The 22,685-nt window shown below is 46.9% G+C and overlaps 1 protein-coding gene across 6 annotated transcripts in view; it reads right to left on the reverse strand.

Moving 5' to 3' along the window:
- Positions 1 to 15,405: 15,405 nt before the first annotated feature.
- The window catches only part of FRY (FRY microtubule binding protein), a 674,187-nt gene continuing 666,907 nt past the window's right edge, over positions 15,406 to 22,685 (reverse strand). For all 6 annotated transcript variants that reach the window (XM_086935130.1, XM_086935129.1, XM_086935133.1 and 3 more), the window contains one exon: positions 15,406 to 16,887. In XM_086935130.1, coding sequence (XP_086791256.1) covers positions 16,629 to 16,887 — 259 coding nt within the window. In that variant the 3' untranslated portion in view covers positions 15,406 to 16,628. The remainder of the gene's footprint in view (positions 16,888 to 22,685) is intronic.

Here is a 22,685-nt window from a genome sequence, read left to right on the forward strand (position 1 = left end):
AGAAGGCTCCCTTACACTGATGGCATGGAGGATTTAAGGAGACAGTGGAAAATCCCTGGGCTTTTGCGAGATGCTTTCAGACTCATATTAGAGTCGTGGGCATCTGGGACAAGGAAAGCATATCGACTTGCTTGGCGCAAATGGATTTGTTGGTGTCTTCAACGGGGTTCCAATCCCATTCAAACAATGTAGTACACCTAATTAATTACCTATCAGAGTTGTTCAGGTCAGGTGTGTCCTACAGAACAATAAACGTATAGGTCAGCCATCCCAGCTGGAAACTGGTTGACAGATAACATACCGGTAGGCCAAAACGCATTAACAAGGAAAATAATTCGAAGCATGAGAATTCTAAAACCCCCCTTAGAGAAGTACACTTCACTGTGGGATGTTAAAGTCGTTTTACAAGTACTTGAGAACTAGGGTTATAATGCCTCTCTACCCCTAAGAAAACTTTCCTACAAACAGACAACTCTGCTATATCTAGTATCCTTTAGACGCACCTCAGATGTAAGGGCCTTAGATGTTACCAGCAATGCATACCAACTGTAAGGGCTCCGTTTCTAAATTAAAAGAAGGACAAAGACCCTATCATCAACTATATTCTATCCCTAATTCCAAGGAAACCCTAGAGTGTGTGGGGTTAAATGTCTAAAAGAATACGAAAATAGAACTGAAAGTGTGAGGAATGATGTCCCACAACTGCTGATTTACCACAAATGGTCTCATAGAGCTGTTTCTTCCTCCACTCTAGCAATAAGAGTGAAAGATGTGATGAAAGAAGCTGGTGTAGAGGTTTCTAAATTCGGAGCGCAGTCACTTAGGGGTGCATCAGCCTCTAAAGCCCGGGTCAAATAATTGTGTGTCTTTTCATTTTCTTTCAGACTAATAAGGATTGGATTCCTATTCACAACGTATCTTTCAAGAATCCTTTTATTTTGGAATTTAATTGGTCATGGAGCTTACCTTGTTCGCAGTGCAGAGAGAAGAAAAATGGCTGCTGGTTGCTGTACTATATACATGATTGGAATGTATTACAAAGTTTTAAATTCTTTCCCTTCTTGCTGCTGTGAGTGGGCAATAAAAGAAGATTGCATAATATTAGCCTCCGTGTCTTTAATAAAATCCAGATTTTTTTGCCCACCAGGCTGTAAAAAATCAACATTGTCTGGTGCTACCAATTAAACATTTATGATGCATGTGGATACTATTAGTTGCCTAATACTTCAGAGATTACTCTTCATATCCAACAGTATAGCAGTAAAAAGATTTTCTAAAATGTTACCTAACTAAATATCAGATTATAAGCAGCAGTTTGTTTTAGATTTCTGTAGCACCTAAAAGTGTATTCAGTTTGAGAGACACTTTGTTCCAACAACCTGTGCACGGCAAAACACTTGGGTTGCCTAAGTAGTAATGAATATATTCGGAGGGTCCTAGTAACCTGCATGTGAAAACCCCTTAACATTTTCAATGGCCGGTGGAGGAGACGAATGGGGAGATCCGGGTCGACTGTCCCTCATCCGGCAGGACCTGCGCAATGCAACGGCCTGCATCTCCGAGGCTGAGTCCCACCTCTCCAGGTGGAGGATGACGTCCATCAGTTGATGGACACTAAGGATCTACACACAAGAGCCGAGGATGCCGAAAATTGGTCATGCCGCAATAATCTTAGCTTGGTAGGATTTTCAGAGGGGAGCAAGCGGGGGCAGATGTCCACCTTCATTGAAACATGGATTCCCTCCTGGATGCCCAAGGACAGACTTTCAGCCTGGTTCGTAGTTGAGTGCGCTCACCGCTCCCTTGCAACTAGGCCACCACCCGGAACCCCGCCCCTCCCTATAATTGCTTGGATCCTCAACTTTAAAGACCGAGATGCGATTCTGCATGAGGCACGGATTCTGGGCACCTTGAAATTACAGAATCACAACATAATGGTGTTCCCGGACCACACCAGAGAGGTGCAGACCCAGCGATGCTCCTATACAGAGATCAAACAGAAAATGCGTAATCTTGGCCTCCAATATAGACTCCTTTTCCCAGCTTGTCTCAGTGTCATCTTCCAGGGAAAACACAGTTCTTTGACTCCCCACAGGCTGCCTGGACTTGGCTGACTGAGGAGCGCCCCCTCGGGACTCGACCTTGGCTGACTGAGGAGCGCCCCCTCGGGACTCGACCGAACTCTTCGCCTATACACTCTAGTTCCCAGGCAGTGCGAACTCTGTCTCCCAAACAGCGCAGGAGGTGCACACAATCTCGCAGGGGGCGCAAGGAAGCCTCCAGATCATTGAGCCCAGCCTCCCGCAAGCCAGGGAACGTGGATGGTCCCCCAGGCTCCCAACCCCGGCAAAGGAACAGATCTGCAGAAGACTCTCCCAGGGAGCGCATCCCCTCGGGCACCTTGGATCGGGTGGCCGCAGACTCAGACCTCTCCCGTAGTCTAGTAACCTGAGGGCCCCACTGGGGAGACAGCGACGGAGAAGCGGAGAGTCATACTACCTGAAGCTCCAGGATTCAGACCCTACTGTGCTGCACTGTATATCTTAGACACTTCCAATGATATACTCACATCCGACATTGGCGGAGGGGTCCACCATGTATTTCCTAGGCTAAACCCTTTCGTTTAGTTTGTTCTTTCCTAGTTGTAGGGCGACAGATGCTTCAGCGCTTGAAGTATAGGGTGGGGGAGGTGGGATGGGAGGGACCAGGACCGTTGTCCAATGTTTAGATTTATATTTTATGTTACAATTTCCTTTTCTGACAGCACAAGGCACTTAAGCACAGGAACTTCACATACGCACGATAGACTTGCATACTGGGCATCGCTTTAGGTGGCTGCGCCTGGCCTGTACCCAGCCTCAGACTCACCACGGGGTACAGAGTGAAGGAATGTCTTCAGTGCAAGCCGGATCGCCCGCAGCTCGAGAAGCTTGATATGGAGCTGGGACTCCGCCGGAGACCAGAGGCATCTGATCTCCGCCTCTCCCATGTGGCCCCCCATCCCAGGAGGGACGCACCCATCACTACTAAGTGCTCCGGTTGGGGAAGGGAGAGAGATCTGCCGCTGACCCAATCGCGGTCCGTGAGCCACCACTGCAACTGTCTCGCAGTGCCCTCCGAGATCAGGACGTGGTCGGACAGGTTGCCCTGATGCTGTGCCCACTGAAACTTCAGGTCCCACAGCAGAGCCTGCAACCGCCACTTGGTGTGATGCACCAGCAGGATGCAGGAGGCCACCAGCACCAGGAGCCGCAGTGTCAACCTGACAAAGACTCAGGATAAAGGCTGAAAGATCGGAATCAGAACCTGAATATCCCGAACCCGCTGCTCGGGAGGATAAACCCGAAACTGCGCCGAGTCCAGAACCGCTCCGATGAAGAGGATCTTCTGAGAGGGGCACAGGTGTGACTTCGGCATGTTGATGGAGAACCCCAGCGAGTTCAGGAGATCGGCCGTAGTCTGGAGGTGGGACACGACTGTCTGGGGCGAGCCGGGCTTCAACAATTAGTCGTCGAGATAGGGGAAGACTGAAACCCCTGATCTGCGCAGATGAGCTGCGACCACCGCCATCACTTTCGTGAACACTCGAGGGGCATTGGTGAGGCCGAAGGGGAGCACGGTAAACTGAAAGTGCTCGTGGCCTACCGAGAACCGCAGGTAGCGCCGGTGGGCCGGCAGGACGGGGATGTGGAAATATGCGTCCTGCAAGTCCAACACTACCATCCAGTCTCCAGGGTCTAGGGCAGCCAGGACCTGAGCTAAAGTCAGTATCTTGAACTTCTCCTTCAGGAGGAAGCCGTTGAGGCTCCGGAGGTCCAAGATATTGCTTATGCCTCCTTTGCCCTTTTTAGGTACCAGAAAGTAGTGGGAGTAGCAACCACTTCCTACTTCTGGCCCAGGAACGCGCTCAATGGCCCCCTTGACCAAGAGGGCCATAACTTCCTCTGGCAAAAGTTGCAAGTGATCCCCGACATGCGGTGGTACTCCGGTGGCATGGCTGGAGGGGTTGCCTCGAAAGGGAGGGAGTAGCCCCTTCGGACGATTTGCAGCACCCACCTGTCCGAAGGGATGGTACGCCAGTAAAGGAGATGATGGCGGACCCTGCCCCCCACTGGCGTCGAATAGGCCTGAAAGCTTGGACTAGGAAGGCTTTGAGGCAGATGCTGTGGGAGTGGATGTGGACTGACCTTGCCGTTGTCCCCCTGCACAGCCACAGCGGTTACCACATCCGCGACCACATTGAGGTTGGTTCTGCGGCCTGTGGTTGAACGAGCGTGTGGGGGTGCCCCTTCCTTGGCCACAAAAGGGGCTAAAAGCAGAAGTCTGCTGGCGGTGGCCCGACAGGCCCAAGGACTTGGCTGTAGCCCTGGAGTCCTTGAAACGCTCAAGCACACTGTCTGCTTTGTCGCCAAAAAGGCGATGGCCATCGAAGGGCATGTCCATGAGCGTGGACTGGACATCCCCCGAAAAATTGGCGGACCTCAGCCAGGCGTGGCGACGGATCGCCACTCGCTCTGCCCAGCGAGTCCTTGGTATCAAGTCCACATCTGATTGAATAACGTGCTGCATCCCGCCCCTCAGCAAGTGCTTGAGCGAGCTGTGCCTGGGCCTCCTCCGTACACTGGGGCAGCACGCCCGCAACAGTGTCCCACAAGGAGTGGGTGCAACTGCCCAAAAGGCAAGCTGTGTTGATAGAGCGCAACTCCAAACTCAATGAGGAGAAAGGTTTCTTTCCAAACTGATCAAACCTTTTGGATTCCTGATCTGGAGGAGCAGTCTGGAAAGTGGTCCGGGAGTAGAGGCCTGGATCATCAGGCTCGCAGGGTTGGGGTGAAAGGGCAGAAAGCCGGGGTCGCCCGGAGCCTGGCAGTGGCGTCGGGCCACATTCCGATCCACAGGGGGTACTGTGAAGGGCTTGGAACAAGTGCCCATCAGAACGTGCGTGAGGGCTTCATTAAACGGCAGCATAGGCTCCAAAGAGCTTACTGGTGGCTGAAGCACCTCGGTGAGGAGATTAGTCCTCACGGCCGCAGCAGGGAGCTCAAGAGCCAAGGCCTCGGGCTGCCCTGCGCAACGCCACACCATATGTAGCACTCTCCTCCGTAGCCATGGAGGGAGGAGAGAGTAATCCAGTGTCAGGCAATGTATCCAGACCACTGGCCTCCCCCAGCTCATCTGCCTAGTCCTGACTTAACTGGCACTGTCGTGCCAGAGGATCCTCAGACCCCTCCCAGTCCTCCCCTTCATCTGTGTCCTGATAACTCCATCTCACCAACCGACACCGCTCCGATGCTGGACACGGACCTGGGCTGAAACTGGGGGCGTCGGCGTCCGAAGATGGCGCCGGGAGTGACACCAATGGGGTCGGCGTCAGTGGAGGAGTCGTAAGGTCAACCAGCGTCGACCGGATCCAATCCTGGATCCCCAGGGGCCCTGCAGCGTCGGGACCGAAGTTGCCAGCCCACCAGGGTCCGAAGTCGGTACTGCGGGGCCCGAAGGCGCACCTGCAGGCCTCAACGGAGGGAAGGGAAATACCCATGTCCACGAGGAAGTCGCGTATCTCCTCCGGCGTTGCATGCAGTCCAGGGACCGGAGGGTATGGGACCGGAGGGTATGGGACCGGATGCGACGCCAGCGGCTCCGGCGGAGTCGCGCGGTGGTGTCACCCGAACCCTCAGCCGCGTTGCGCGACCGGCGAGGGGAGTCAGAGGAGCGATGTCGCCTTTTTTACTTTTTCTTCCTCGACTTACCGGAGGACTTCGAGCCCGACGAGTGGTGATGGCTCGACGAGCGTCGATGGCTGCGGCTCCGCGACCGGTCACTCGACTTCCTCCTCGACCCGGGACCTCAAGCGGCACAGAGCCGACTGCCGGATCTCGAGGAGCTTGGGGGTCCCCTCCCGCCTAGCATTTGAGGTCAAGGCCCGGCAGTCGGGGCACGACCAGTTGTCGTGGTCGGCTCCGAAGCGGTAGAGACACTGGCGGTGGGGGTTGGTCACAGACAGGCGATGACAGGCGTTGCAAGGCTTGAACCCAGGCATCCCTACCAGCACCAGGAGTCGATATCGACTCGAAAAGAATAACCAAAAATAGGCCAAAAAGTTAGTCAAAAAATTACTAGGGTACTAGCTCTTCCCGGATCTGCGCTTGCTGGCGCTGAAAAAAGAAGAACTGACGTCAGCGTGCGAGGGCGGCGTCTAAGCCCTCCGATGATGTCATCCCGGCGATCACGACGCTGACGACGAACGCGGAGCCGCAGACAACGCCTACCGATGCGCAAGGGTACTGCTGGAAAAAAAACTTTCCGGATCCAGTCTGACGCCTGGGGATATTCTAAGGTAAGGAATCTAACACTAACCTGTTTCTTTCAGCTATGTAAGCCGCAAAGGCTTTTAAATTCCTATCTGCACATATAATATCTCGAATTACACAAGAGGCAGTTAAATCTGATTTACATCCCTTTTCTTACCGTGGGAAACTGTGGTACTGGGTAATGTCCTTCCAAAGAACCATTCAAAATACTTAACAGTCTTACAGAGTTTTAGTTTGATATCAACTAAATTAAACATGACAGTTTCTCGAGGTACTGAAAAGTATTCGTGGCAAAGCAAAGCCCTTGGCCTCATATCTTTTCTAGTACATTGCTAAATGTTATTAAATACAATTGCTCAGAAATAGTTGTAATGAAGAATCAAATACCACAGCATGTAACCATTATTTGCAACTTTTTGAGTTCCCATTTATTTGAAATGGATTTATTTAATATTTGATGTTATAAATATTAGTCATCAACTCACTAGCTGCATCTCACATTCTCACAGCGTACACACTTGAAAACCTAATAAACCTGATTCCAAATCAGTTGTACTTTTAAGCGCTTGTGAAGTGACAAGCTGAATGGGTTTGTCTCCTCGATGGCATTAGCATCAAGGTGTTGGACTCCACAACCGCTCAACCAGGAGGAAACTCAAGCACCAGTTGGGGCGTTCAAGCAAGCACACACAGTGCGGGTGCTGTTGAATGCGTCTGTAAATTGCATGGAGACACAGTCCGCATATTTCACTCGGACGGTGTCGATCTGACTGAATAATAGTAGCTGGACCTGGGATATGGGCGCATCCTTCTCTTTTCTAGGACTATAGAAAGTATCACTGAAATTCAATCACCTCTGGGGACTTGTTACAGTGCTCGTTTGTCTAGGGCACACGCAAATGGGGTTGGCTCCTGAGGACCGTCACTCTGTTTCTAGTCCAGGTGGGTTTGAGTGAAATACTTTAGTTTTAGGCTTCTGTTTGGGATCCAGTCTTCCACTCCCTTGTCTTCCACAGGTCCCTTTCTTTTCAGTCACTCTATAGGCAGAGAGAAAGGTCCAGCTCCTTTGATTATCTGCCACCTAAGAAAAAGATCTTTTTGGTGGATACTTTATCGACCTGCAGATTTCTCATCTGTAGAATAATTCCATGCAGCAGACTGGATCCGGAAACTTCAAAGATCTCAATTCACGAGTAGGGACGCTGGCTTCACATTGACGCCGGAAGTGGCATCAGATGGCATTAACAAAGCCATATAGCACCTACACCTCAACACAACCACTTCAGTTTGCATCTATGTTTTCCAAGCTTCAAGGTCAGTGGATAAACTGACATTAACAGAGTAGAGCAATGAGAATCATATGGGCCCGGTCTTGAAAGTATCCCTTGGACCTCGAGGAATCAAGGGTATGGGGTGAAATGCGTAGTGCAACTGAAAGTGGCACTGCACATGAAACGTTTCCCCTAAGGCTCACCTCAAGGGATACTGGAGAGCACAGAATTGCTGGCATTGTAGAGGAATGCCTACTGTGCAAAGAGGTCCTAAACTATCTTTGGTAGGAGGCGCTACTTATGATTGGCACGATAACCCCAACTGACACTGTCAGCTCTGACATTCAGAGACTCTGCTAAGTGATTAGAGGTGAGGCAGATTCCCTGGTGGTTTGCCCAAGACCACAGAAACACTTCCAGGCAAAGGAGGTGAGACCAGCAGCGGCTCCTCTGCTAAGAAATGTTGCCTCACTGCTTTAAAGCACTGCAAAGGAAAAAATAAAATGATAACAGAACGTTATCATTTTATTTTTTAGTTCGAGCCTAGAGTCATCACGCACACATGCGCTGCTCTGCGAGGCATGCCGTAATCGCTCTTTGGAGTTTGAACACACCTACCACTTTTTTATTGGTAGCCTGGTCAGCCTGTCCAAATTGCATTGCTGTCATTGGTGAAAAGTGTGCATTTGTCTCACCTTGTGGCTGGTTTGTTACTGCCCTGGCGACTGACCATGATACATGAATCATTTCAGTAGTTGCCACATGGCGTGTTTCAGTGCATTACTTTTTCTTTCGCCCTCTCCTCGCAGATCGCTTGTTTTTGTTTCCTGCGCCTATCTTCGGTACGGTTGCTGTGTGGGAACAGAATAAATCACATTACAGAGCACCATCCTATGTAGAAGGGATACCAGCGTCTCATTATGCAGGGATGTTATTAACGTGCATTTTTTTTAACTTTAAGGCTGGAACTAATGAGCTCTCTCTACCCGTCTTTTTCTCTTCCTGACAATGACCAGCCTCTTTGGACCTGGCACTTCCGCCACCTTGCCAAAAAAACAAACAACTGCCATAAAGGACTATGCCTGTGAGAACCAGAGCATGGTGGGTGCTGGGGCGAGGGCCTCTGTACCTAGGCTATCCTCGTGCCCACATTCCTATTAATGCTGGAAGGGCTGCATCTATTTAAATCAGAAGGCGTCCGCAGAAATGTTTCCAGGGGGGGGCAAACTTTTAACTTCATCACTCGCCTTCCAGGGGGGGGCAACATTTTAACTTCCTCACTCGCCTTCAGGGCACTTTTAATGCAGACGGCCCATTGTCATTCTTTATGTGGTGATCAGCAGCAGACAGAATGACAATGGGCCTGTCCACAGTCTGCTCGAGGTCGGGGAGGGGCTGCTGCGGCCTCTAGAGTTCAAAGAGAACTACGAGAGGCCCCAAGTGAGAGACCATTTAAACTCCTGGGGCTTCTCGCAGGATACAGCCTGCTGTAATCTTGAACATTACGGACCAAAAGGAATGGGACCGGTGACCCAGGGGGGGCAAGCGCACCCCCTTGCCCTCCCCTGCGGACGGCCATGGCCACAGTCTTGTAAACTGCATTACAAGTGTTCAGCTAGAGCTATTGGTTTTGCCAGTGTTTGTTAAGTAAGTTGATGTGGTCAATCATCACAGAGAATATAGCATGCCTCGCAGAGCAGCGCATGTGTGCAGACGGTATGCAACGGTTACCACGCATATTTTACAACGCGGTACCGTTACAACAATACTTTTACCACGCAGGCCGTTACAACGAAATGCGCTGGGGGGCGCTCCAGGATAGTAAATACTTTAATTTACTATCCAACTCCTTTCCCTAGAGTCCACGGGGACTGGAGTTGGAATAGTAAATTAAATAATTTACTATCCAGCGCCCCTCCACGCAAGTCGTTGTAACGACTTGCGTGGTAAAAGTAGCGTTGTAACGGTACGCGTTGTACAAGTACGCGTGGTACCGTCATACATCCGTGCAGACTCTAGGCTCGACAAAACATGTCTCTCAAGGGAAGAGGTGTGGTGCAGCAGCCAGGGCGGCTGACTCCGGAACAAGGGGTCTCACGGTTCGATCCCCAGTGCCAGGTTAGCCCAGCACCTTGTGACTCAGGGCAATAGTTCGCTTAATCTTCCCGACGCCCCCTAGAGCAGGGACACCTCTCCAGAGGTAGCGGAGCGCTTTACAAAGGCTGGTATTTCATTTCATTTTACGCTCCCACCCGAATACAATATGCTGAACCAAACCAAACATTTTTAAAATAGGAAAACACATAAAAAGAAAGTTTTTTTGCAAACTACAGTAGCAGAGATTTAAGTGGTGCGTGTCCTGCGGGTGCTGAGTATCGTCAGTTTATAAAAGCAGGTGCAGAAACGGGTCCCTATCGGGCCCTCCATTTTTACCCTCAGGATGATAAAAAAACTTAACTCTGCAAAAGTACAACACCTCACTGCGTTTGATGTAACTTCAAAGAGACAAGTTTTTCAGTTTTATATATCGCAAACTTGGAGCGCTTTACCTGAGCCCCAGTTCCATTACACAAGGCCATATTCATGTTTTTTAATCACAGGACGTTGGGCTTGAACCGGTTTTCTCAGCTTGAAGGTTGGCTGCTCTAGCCCTATGCCACAACCTGGCCCACAAGAGCAAGTAGCATTTTCAATATTATATGCAACGAAGTGATAGTTGTTGCTTATTTATCTTATGTAATTTACAGCTATTGACAAAACCAATAGTCCTGGCTTGTTGTAGGTGTAATGTTAGTTTGTCTATCATATGTCTAGATTAATGGACAGAAGCAGCAAAATACCAGTTGGGCTAAGCACAGATTTTTAGCTTAAGTGTTTTAAGCCACGCCTCTATGAGACCCTCCTCCCCCCAGTTTTTTTCATCCCACTCAAAGCTTTGTTTAACAGCAATCATATGGTAACAACATTCCCTGTCCAAGCAGTCTTCTGTGAAATGATCAGAGTTCTATGTGATTGCAGAAACTACAGATTAAAAGTTCTCGTGTTCTAAATTGAGCCCAGGGAAAGATCGCTGAGAGACAAAATGCGCGTTTTAAAAACAGGATAAAGGCAATTTGGATACACTTACCCGGCAGAAAGCTGTCCACGGGTGCAAGGATTATAGAAAACCTCCCTGGCAGGTCTGTAAAGGGTGTCCCTACAGACACGTCTGTCTGCAAGTTTGCCTATGTGTTTGTGCGCACACGTAGGCCTGTGTGATGTTTATTTTTGCCACACAGGGAAGCAGAGACAGGAATGTGCATTTTTTATTAGTTCAGCAGGGCTGAGAATGTGAAGATTCGCCGTCCCTAACAGTAAAGGCTGTAAAAACCAGTATGTACTAGGTGCATAAAAAGACGCCTGCATTTACTTGAGACCTGAGTGTGTTTGGCAAGTTGCCTGTTCCCTCCGCTCAGGCTGGCAGCTGTTTTGTAATTAATAGCGCTGATAATTTGTCGATAGGGGCAAAACGTGGAGAGAGAAACAATCAGAGAATTTGGTGGAAGGGGTAGAAATTAGTGCAACTGCTCGGCTGATTGACTGAAAAGAGACATTAAGAAGCATTTGCAATGCAATAAGTCTGCCATTTACCCGAGTTTAAGCTATTGGCATTGTAAATGATAATGCCTTTTATTTAAATTTTAAAAACAAAAAAATAAAAAAAGGCATTGTTATCTGCAATGTCAATAGCTGAAACTCGCGTAAATGCGGGACCTATTGCATTGCAAATGCTTGTTAGATTAGGGAGTAGAAACGCTCCCTTTTGGCCCGCACGGCAAATTAATTAAATAAACAAGCGCGGCCGCTAAAGTGAAAGCGGAACGCGCTGCAAATAAAAAAACAATAGTGCTCACCGACTTATGAGACCGTGTAACGCCACAAGTAAAAGATTCAGTCCTCATGGGAGGTAACAAATGGTGACAGAGCGGTAACAAGGAGGGACTAACAAGCCTCCTTATCAATCAGAAACCAGCATTTACCAAGGACATTGACACCAGCCAATCAAAAATATGGGTGGAGAGAAGGCGAGGCTTCCACACCATACTCGACTACCCCATGCCTCACAGAACGAACAGCGCATGAGTGCTCCCGCTAGGCTCGACCTAAAAACAACAGATATGTGCCAAAGGCTAGACCTATTGGCTATTTCAATGCTTGTAGTATTGCAGTTGCCGCCTGCCAGGTTAGGGTGGCAGGGGGGAGGCGTGACTGATGCTGCACCTAAAGTGGGCATGACTGTTCCGGCCGGACAAGCAATCATGCACACTCTGCAGGTTCTCCACCCAGGCTGTACTACAGCCTGCATGGAGAACATGCCCAGGCTTCCACTCCCTCTCTGAGCGCCGAACCACAGCGCTCCGAGCAACCACATTGCTGCTATCAGCAGCGCCGTGACTGGCTAACGGAGGATGAGAGCCTCGGTGCTTCCTGTTCCTGCTGAGAAGAGGCAGGAGCTGGCGACAGCGACCAACAGGTAAGTTTTCCTTTTTATTTCCTAAAACTCCCCACCTTCACCTGTCCCCGTACCCTACCAGCGGCTACCGGGTGAGACCACTACTTCCACTTGCTTGCTGACGAGCCACATTGCATTTGTGCATACTTTGGCAGGAGTTGAACGTACGGGAATCGTGGTCCGCCTGCAAGCACAGCAAACAGTTATGGACATCTGTCCCTCACAAATCACTACAGGGCTTGAAGCCCGAACATTTTAGAGTAAACACAGTACTGCGCTAAGTTAAATTTGTTATGAGGACAAATCACAATTCTCTAGAGAGAACGAGCTTTGGCCCCGTATTGAAGGTAAAGAAAAATGGGAACTAACGTTGGAACAGCAGGGTGGGTGCTATATGGCTTTTGTGATGTCATCTGATGCAACCTGCGGTGTCCATAAGTTAGCGCTCCCTACATACAAAACAAGCGCTTTGAAGTTTCCTGATCCAGTCTGATGCCTGGGTCTGATGCTGGGTCTGGTGGCTCAGTGGACTAATGCATCCACTGCAGGGGCCTGTATTCGACCTCATGGTCACAGGTTCAAATCCCGGCGGTTCCACTCAGCCTTTCATCCATTTGAGGTTGATAAAATGAGTACCATTGAGTTGGGTAACAATATACATCTGTTATTTCAGCGCCAAGATGCCCCGTTGCTGGGGTGAACTTGCGCTTTACAAATACACATGTTATGTTATGTTATTCTCCAGGTGAGAAATCTGCAGGTAGGAGTATCCAGCAGAGACCTAAATTTTTAAGCGCTATCACCATAGGTTTCATTTTACAATTATGCATTAATCCACTAAACATCCTTCTTGTAACCCTTACAATGTCTTTACTGCAATTCAATGAACAGGCTGCTTAGATAACTCAATTTTTTGTCACAAGTAAAAACAAATCTATATCCAAGCACAGAAAATCGCTTCACCATGTCCTACGTTTTTCTTTGGTATTGTTGGCTGGTAGACACCAAGGAGCTTGGGTCTCTACGCATTTCTCAATTTCTGGAAGATTACCTTGTAGTTGTAAAACATGTCATTCAATATTGTTTTGCATAGCAGATTATCACTGAATAACCTAAAAATTGGTACTAAATTCATTAGTGTTCCAAACAGACTTGGGAAGTCCCCAGAGATGCTAGACAATGGCTGTAGGGGCAGGCACCAACACGCAAGATGACAGGACTTAGTAGGTGGTTCCTATTGCTGGGGTTGATCCTTGCTAAGCGCAGTGGCTATCCGCTGGATGTCCCTTACTCCTCCGGATATGTGTGAGTGAGTGAGAGACATGACTGAATGGGCGGTGACTGAAGAAAGCAGTGTGTGTAAATGCTGGATAGACAACTCACTGATGACTTGCAGGCTTGGGCGGTGATGCTCGCAGACATGCTACAGCACCCAGATGCCAGGCCCCGTTAGACACTCAGGAAAATGATGATTGGTGTGAATATGCCAAATGATTCAAGCCACGAGTGGAGTAGGCGTGAGGTTGTAGTTTAGTGCTAATACATGTGTCACTCAATAGACAGAATGAGTGCAACTCCTGTGATGGGTTGATGGTTTCCGAACCATAGACTCCACAGTTCCCCTCTTTTTCACCCTGGATATGGTTGTTATTACTGGTTTGTACCTTGTTGTCTTAAATGTCAATACACATTTTATACAAATAAGTGCTGCAAAGAGACATCCCCAAAATAGACTTTGTCCCCAAAATCTTTCAACTGCCACTGTTTGTATAGGATGTGGCAACACTATTTCATTTAATGCACCAAGTAAATGAGATCCTTTCATTCTACATTCTGGACTAAGCCTTGGCATATGGCCTGCTCTGAAATATGCAAACACTAGGCTCATCTCTTCAGTAGCGGCTGATACAAGTAATATGTGGTGGAGCAGGGAGTTTGGGGACACGAGGGGGGCATGGAGGGGAGGGGGTTAATACTAAATAGAAAATAGATTTAGCTTACACTGCCAGCTGCCTTGGAGCTCCTCTACTCCCGGCACAGGCTCCCAGAGTCCCCACCCACTCCAGACACTGCTCTCATGTTATGTATATCAAGCACGAGAGCAGGGTGGGGATTGGCCTGAGCGGGCTGCTTTGATGCTCTGTCAGGGTAGGGAGCCTGGGCCTTTTCCCCACCTGGCTGTGCAGCACAGCTCGGGTGGAGAAACCTAAGTGCGCATGTCAGTTTGGCTGGCCCAAGACCGCCTGCCAACAAACTGACACGTGCGGTTAAGTGCACCTACCAGTCCTCCTCCCAGTCCCTGCCCTGTTAACCTGGCCCGCCACACTCTATGCTTGCGCCTGCTACAGACAGCAAAAAGTATGATAATAAAGTTGTTTTTATTACCAATTTGTTTTTTGTTTTCTGGCTTTTTGCATGTGAGGGGGGGGGGGCGATGCTCCTCCATCATTGTGGAGGAGCCACTGCTGCATCTCTTGTAGTAGGAGGGCATAGCTGGTTGGGAGTGGATATCTCAATACTTTGTACAATGTATTCAGACTGCAAGTAAGCATTCCCTTTTTAGAGCTGCAGTGTTTCAAGTTTTGACCAATTTTACTTGTACTCCAAACTTAAAAATGCTTTATTTACTCCACGTTTCTCCAAAACGTACCCCCTTGATACTAACCAACGCTGGGAACTGGACTCTCAGGCATGGTAGTCAAATCAGGAACTGGTACACAGACCCAGTTTCTTGTTCTCTGAACACTGGTAAAGGTTTGTGTGTGTATCTGTCTAACAATAATCGCCCTGGTTGTCGTAGTTAACACATATTTGCTTAGTATTTAATTTCCTGTGCAGGGAGTACTTTATTATCAGCATTCTTTATGTATTATAGGACCAGGTGTGCAAATCTTTAATCTTACACACGTCTTGCCCAACCCTGGTCCAAGCCGATGTAATAGAACAGGCGAGGGACACTTGCTGACTATGTTGGAGGTAGCATCTCAGACTTCTTCTGGAAGTGCCAAGCATTCATCCCACACTGCTGCACAATGAAGATCAGCTAATGCTTTTGACGATCAGGACGATTAGACAGCAACCATAGAGGGTTCATTAGTTTAGCATAACTGAACAAAATTAGCAAAAAGACCTCTTTTGCGCATAGTGCCACAGACACTGTTTAGCTACAATGAATTCAATGAAGGGCCCTAGTAAGAGCAGGTCTAAACACTTCTTATAGGAGGGCCCACATTGTGTTGAAATAATTAAACTGCTTCATTTACAACAGCCACATTATTTGCATAGAACAGACAAAGTACAGACACCAGAGTAATAATAAAGAAGTAGCGTATTGATAGACTACAGTACCTTTATCTTTCAGTTCAAAGATGTACTGAACAAAATTTCAATCGGGTTACTTCACAAAAATCGCAAGTGTATTTACAGAGTGAATAAGTTACATAGATAATGCCTGAATAAAAGTGCCTCCGATGTGCAAATAAATTCCATGCACACATTCAACACCTGACAGCAGTCCATATGAGGAGGAAAAAACTTACCAGAATGTCCTCAATATACAAGTATATGGATAGATACATACACATATTTTTGTGTATGTACATATTTCTTCAATAAAATTATATAATAAACTTAACTAGAGAACTTGCAATTTTGCTATCAACATTTTAAACGTTTGAGAACCAAATTTATATTAAACATAAGTGTGCATGCTTAATAGACTGAAAGATGTCAGGGAAGATAAAAAAGACCGTCATATTAGCTTTCTTTTTCATAGTATAAATATATTCAGGAAAGCAACCCTCTAGTAAAAAGCAGCAAAGATCCGTTAAAAAACATATCTACTTTGTTGGTACTTGGGCCATAACAGAAGACCCACGCAATGAGGTGCAGTACCTTAAGGAACCTAGCCTAGCAACTTTAGGAAACATACTTCATAGCAGCTCAGTGTTTTCAAGATACAGTAATTTAGTTTAAATTACAGTGTATACATTACAGTGCAGTCCATTTACAGCTTGCTTCCATATGTACAGGCCCCTCAGCTTTTGGCCAAAATCCTTATAGTATCCTGCGGCCAGCTTCATTCCGCCTGCTATCCACTTAGCCCAGAAAGCAAGAAATAAGTTTACAAGTATTTAACATTGATATTTATATATATATACACACACATATATATATAATTTCACAAAGAAAACATTGCACTTTTGCCAACCTAACATGAAGTTCTTTAGAAAGGAAATATTGTTCGAGAAAGTAGGCTTTGGTATGCAATGGAAGTCACTTTTCCTTTCAGTAGTGAGTTACCGTTGTCAGTGAAATACTAATTAGTTGTGCAACAGGGCAAGAAAGTGTCTCGGTTGTTCTAAGCTACCTTTGTTCTTAGTGTATTGCTACACAGTTGAAGCTCTGCCCATTTATTTGCAGAAAATGTCTTGAAGGTAACAACCGCGAGAACAGCTGGACCAAGCCTTCCTAAGAGTGAGTAGACTCCAACTGACCTTGCTCCAGCAAGCATGCACTTCCAACTTGTAACAAAAGGTAGACACCATGTTCCTGTCAGAGGCTTGTGCCAGAAAGGCTGGAGTCGGGAAGTAAAGTAGAGACAACCCGGTAGTTTTGAGCTCTGCGAATCATATCGCGGATCTCCACATTCAGTTCCATCAGTTTGCCGCAGATTTCGGACAGGTTCTGGTTGCATCCCACAAGTGCATATGTGCCCGTCTGTCCCAGCGTTTGATGTCGGAAATAAATATTCAACAGAGTCTGGACCTCGTCGTCAGAGCTGCTTCCAAAGATGTCATTAGGCCATAGGTACCTAAAAAGGGGAAAGTAACTTGTAAGTCCTTCACAAACAAATGGCCAAGCAAGAAAACTAAAAGTATTAACACAGTATTCTTCTGCTAACAAATATTTTACATTTACAATTATAAAGATATGTTTGGTATAGTTTAGGTAATGTGATCATTTATAAAAATGCTTTTTAGGGTTGCCAAATGTATTATTTTCTAAATCATGCTGTTCCATTAAACTTGACAGACTGTGTATTCGATTACAGAACAACGCAAAAGCTGATAAATGTTAATTTAAATTGTATGATTTATATTGACTTCTGAAGGCCTCCAATGGAACTATTTTTGGGTTCTGAAACGGAAATCTAGGTAGGCCTGCGAATTAAGCTGGAATTGTAACGTTCCAAGTGACCTCATACCTATTGTTTTACTCCTGGGACAGTCAAGAACCCCCTCGCTAGAGAAACACAGGGCTGAAATAATGAGTTCTTACAGAGGTGATTAAAGGTAGATCCTCAGAGAAATGGCTTTAAAAATATTTTGTTTGCGGAAAGAAACACGCTCCTACAGCCTGCATCTCAGGCAGAACTATATCAACTTGGAAACAAAGATTTCTTTCGGCACTTAATAGATGGAATCAGCAGCAACACATTGCATAGCTAATAAGAGATGCCATTAAACTAGTTACAGACAACAGAGGAAGAGGATCTATTTTTGTTTCAAGTATAGGCATTCGACAAGGGCTCAATTTGAAATCAAATATTCACAAACTATCCAGAAACGGAAAGAAACTGGTTTCATAGTGTTCATTCAAAGAACAAAGACTAGTTGAACATTTAAATATTCACCCGCCAAATAGTTACTGTACTTCTTTTTACAAATAGAACCTTATTACTAAACGGGGCTACACAAAGGCATCAATTTAATTCACCAGCAACACATATTAGGCTCAAAGAGCGTTGAATTAATTAAGAGATATATGCCGTGCATAATCCTCCAAGTCCTCCACCACTATTTACAGTGTTGGGGACTACCAGAGATAGACATTTTTGCCACAGCAGAAAATGCCAAATGCCCAAACTTCGCCTCCAGGTTTCCACACACACACTCGCAGTTCAAGAACAATACACTATGGATGAGTTGGTCAGGGGTATTTGCTTACACTTTTCCTCCTCTTATTCCTCTTCCGTGTGTGGTTCGGAAACCTTGACAGCCCTCTCTCACCCGTATCCTGGTGGCTCCCACATGGGCATGGAAACCATGGTTCACCACTCTCCTCGATGTCTCAGTGGTCCCCCATGAGAGGCTACCCAACAAGCTGACCTTCTCAAGCAGAACCATAGAGAAATCAGGCACCTGGATCCCAAAACTCTCAACCTTGCGATCTTGCTCCTGAAGTCCTAAAATTTGGATACCTCGATCTCCCACCAGAATACATGGACATTCTCCTCTTAAGCTAAGTGAAAGAGATTTGTTCCCTATTGTCATTCCAAACATATTGATCCATTAGCATCCCAAGTACAAGATGCTGTCTGCTACCTGTTTCACTTACAAACTTTTGGTTAGCCTCCACATCTATAGGTCTAAATGAATGGGCATCTATAGGACTCTACTCAATCTGATGTGTATTTGTTGCCAATAAACTTGTATCATGGGGTATTGCCACACAATGTGATAAAACATTCTGATGGTGACTTTATGCATGAAGAAATGTGTGTTAGAAGCTTTGCTTACTCTCCACAGCCTTTTGTTGTTATAGTATACCATATGAAAGTAATTACCTGAATTAGTCTGATTCTTAATGAAATGGTTAATAAGAGAGCTATCATTTTCACCTCTTGCCATTTCGAGTCCTCCATTTCAGCAAGTTCTTGTTCCTAAATGCACCTCCTCTTCCCTAGCAGGTTGGGAATGTTAAGTACCAGAGACCGATACACCCTGGAAATACCTTTACCAAGTAATACTTCCACTGTTAGTTTGGGTTCGATAGAGTTCAGGGCCATTTTATAAGACTCTAGAGAATGACACAATTGCAATTATCTAAAGAACTATGATGCAATACACTTTGCAGCCAGCTGCTCAAAGTATTTGATAGGAGTGTCTGCCCAGATGTCACCCCAGTTTGATATGCCTATCTAGTCCTAGGTCCTAAGCCCCTTAAGTTTTGATATGATTGTCAACCAAGTCCCATGCCAGAAGCGAGTCTCATTAATCAGTTTAGCTAACCACTGTATGTGCCTCAGGGCCTTACACCAGCACACATAGAAATGGTAGCTTAGTGATCTATGACAGCCAATGGGGCAGTCTTTTCCCATATAGTAATGAAAGTATCTCAGGATCTTCCAATAGGCTTAGGTACAGATGTATCACTCAGCCTTGCCTGTCAATGAATAACCATTTATTTATGGAGAGGTTTTGGGAAGCTAGGGAACAGAGGTGAATGTCTGCAGTACCCAGCTTTATATGAAAATTGGGTGCATTTTGCCAAGGAGATACTGGGTTTCTTAACTGCCCATAGGAATCCGGTACCCAAAGACTGTAGTTCCACGAAAAAACTGTCTTGGATAAAGTTAAGGTTGTTTTGTAGTGTGTACAGAAATTGGAGTAGAGACCCCATTTTAAGACCAACCTACCCATTATAGAAATAGGAAGAGAAGACCAACCCTCCAACATCCTCTTTGTGTGACAAAGCAGGGGCATAATGTTCAATTCCCAGAACGTGAAATAATTGTGCACTAGTTGTAGTTGAGTGTGTGCCAAACAGTCCAGAGGAGCAAAGGGTGATACAAATGTATGTTGCCTTTTGCCAGTTGACCTGTGGATCCAAGGTTTTTCTGAAGATGTGGCCTCTGTACATTGAGTAACTTGTTGTCAGCTTAAGATGACACTCTATATTCAATCACATCGTCCCACAGAAAGTTCAAAAGTTGGGAATCTCTCATAATGCAAAACGACAATGGCTCCACAGTCAGGATGCATTAAAGGGGAGACGTGTCTTAGGGGCAGAGGCTATCAACCCACTCATGAACAAGTTACTGAATACTTCCCTCTCGTCAAGCCATAGTACCTCCCAAATGGAAACAAGCAGAGGTTATCCCGCTGCTAAAAAAAGCCCAGGCAGAACCAGCTGATCCGTCCAACTATAGGCGAATCTCCTGCCTTCCGCCTTCTCGAAACTTCTAGAGAAACATGTGAACCACCAGCTATCATCTTACCTCGAAAAGAACTGCCTACTTCATCCCAGACATTTGGGCTTTTGCCCCAACTACAGCACCGAAACAGCACTGCTGGAGGTAGTTGACTCTAATCCGACTTGGTGTGGAAGTGGGGGCGCTGTTGGCCCTGTTGGCCCTGTTAGACCGATCGCCCGCTTTCGATACAGTCTTCCACCAGATTCTTCTGACACGTCTCCACTTGATTGGCATTGGGGGGCTGGCCAGGAAATGGCTGGCATCTTTCACCGAGGGGAGGGGTCAGGAAGTATGGTGCCATCCCTACTCTGCCACGTCTCGCAAGTTGAAGGTAGGTGTCCGGCAGGGCTCTGCCCTGAGTCCGACCTTGTTCAATATCTACCTTACACCTTTGGATACGCTGGTAGAATCCTTAGGAGTAAAAATTGTGTCTCACGCTGTTCACGTGAAAGAACAATGCGCCCTGCCCTGGTAAGTTAATTAGTACCTGCCTTTCAGCTGTATTTGGGTGGCTGGCCGTGAACCAGCTGAAATGTAATGCGGGAAAGACGGAGCTACTTTTCTTTGGCGTGGATGCAGAAACACCGCTGCAGTCCTTCTGGCCACCTGATGCTCCCGCCCCCATTATCAAAAATCAGGTGGTGAAAAAACTTGGGCTTTAAATTAGATAATCAGCTGCTATTCCCTACCCAAGTAAATTCAGTAGTAGGCACTTGTTTTGCTCTCCTGCGTCTGGTTCAGAAATTTTTGTTCCTGCTGTCAGTGGCAGCCAGACAGCAGGCAATTCAAACCCTGATCGTATCTCGTCTTGATTACTGGAATGGCCTCTACTTGGGCATGCCCAGGTATCTGATGGACAGGCTTCAGCGCTCCATCCATCATGTCCTTGTGTTTGCCCTAAGTCGGCAGGGTATGCCCAGACGTGGGTCCCTTGCTCACTTTGCCACTGGATTCGAGCTAATCGGGCTGATGAAGGGTGTTACCCAGAAACCAGTCCCAGGATGCTTGTTTCCAGTCCAGGAAAGACATGGACTGGAAACAGTCCAGTCTAGTTAGGGCTGGACTGTTCCCATGAGGCACAGGGTCAAGACTGATTTGCATACAGCTGTATCTGAACTGAGGGGGCGAAGTGAGCTAAGGAACTATGATGGATTCAACCCAGATCTGTGACTGGGGTTGAGAGTCTGAAAAGTTTCAGTGCTCCGTCCATCATCTCCTTGTGTTTGCCAGGCTTCAGCCTGTCCAGAATGCAGCGGCCCGAACTATCTTCGAGCTCCCCCGTGATGCTCACGTGTCAAACCTTCTGAGGAGTCTCCACTGGCTCCCAGTAAGTAAAAGAACCATCCTAAAAACACTACTGGTGACTCAGAAATCCTTATACGGAATGGGCCCTCGCTACATAAAACGCAAGATCTCGCTCTATGTCCCACACAGAAATCTCAGTTCCTCAAATCTCTTCCTAGCCAGCACTCCACATATTAAAAAGGCCAGAATGGGTGTTAAGGCCCTTTCCTTCCTGGGCCCATCCCCCTGGAACAAACTGCCCCTGAGGGACGGGACCCTTGATCCGGAAAAAGCTGAAAACATTGCTTTTCTCATGCCCATAATTTCTTCTAATGCCCCCACTGATACCTCTCGGCATCCAGCGCCAGGACACCCTTTGAAGTAGCGGCTGCGCTTTACAAATACCCCTACATAGACATATATGTGTACCTCTCCAAATAGGAAATTAGTTAGACAGCGCTCTGATCTCCTGCACCTGAGCCCATAGGGGGCTGGAACGCATGACAATGCAACTGTGGAAGCGAGGACGAAGTTCATGCTGAAGAGTACCTGAAACATGAAGGGTCAGTGTACGGAATCAAAATCCTTTTCGAAATCTAGAATGACGTGTGCACACCACAGGTAGTATTGGGTACTTCTGGCAGGCATAATGTCTGGTCATTGTGTATCAAGGAGTGTATGACTTCACTAGTCTATTGGTGAGAATTACTGGAAGGATCTTAGCCTTTATATTTATTAACAAGATAGTGTAATACGATGCACACTCATTTGCGGGTTTGCCAGGCTTTAAAACGAGGGATGTGGTTGTGCCTCAGAGGTTGTGGGGAAGTATAGACTTTTTTATAGCCTCCTTGAACATTGCCAACAGGTGTGGTAAGATAAAGGAGTGTCATATCTTAACGAATTCAAGCTGAAAACCATTGGGCCTGGTGTTTTGCCAGAGGGCATCAACATAATAGCCTCTTAGATCTCTTTGGCTGTAATGGGAAGATCTAGGTCAGCCCGATCTGAAGGTGATAATGACCTCATATTGAGGTCAGCTGCAATCGTATGTTCTTTTTCAAGAAATGAAGGCTGCTGAATGTGGAAGAGACTCTTATAATAAGTGGCAAAATGGGCCACAATTGCCCAGGAGTCAGAGAAATTACCTCCTTGGTTTGTCTGAATTGAAGTAAGGATTCTGCCTTCCTACTGGCTAGGCAATAAAAGAGCTTGCCTGTCTTATTTCCAAGTTTGTAGGCATTGTATTGGGATATTGCACATACCAGCTTCACTGTTTCAAGTAGTTTTGTTCTCATGGATGCTCGGGTGAGCTGGAGTTGTATGTGTGTATCAGAGTTGTAGCTCGC

Source organism: Lissotriton vulgaris, chromosome 8 (genome assembly GCF_964263255.1).
Source record: "Lissotriton vulgaris chromosome 8, aLisVul1.2, whole genome shotgun sequence".
Taxonomy (NCBI): Eukaryota; Metazoa; Chordata; class Amphibia; order Caudata; family Salamandridae; genus Lissotriton; species Lissotriton vulgaris.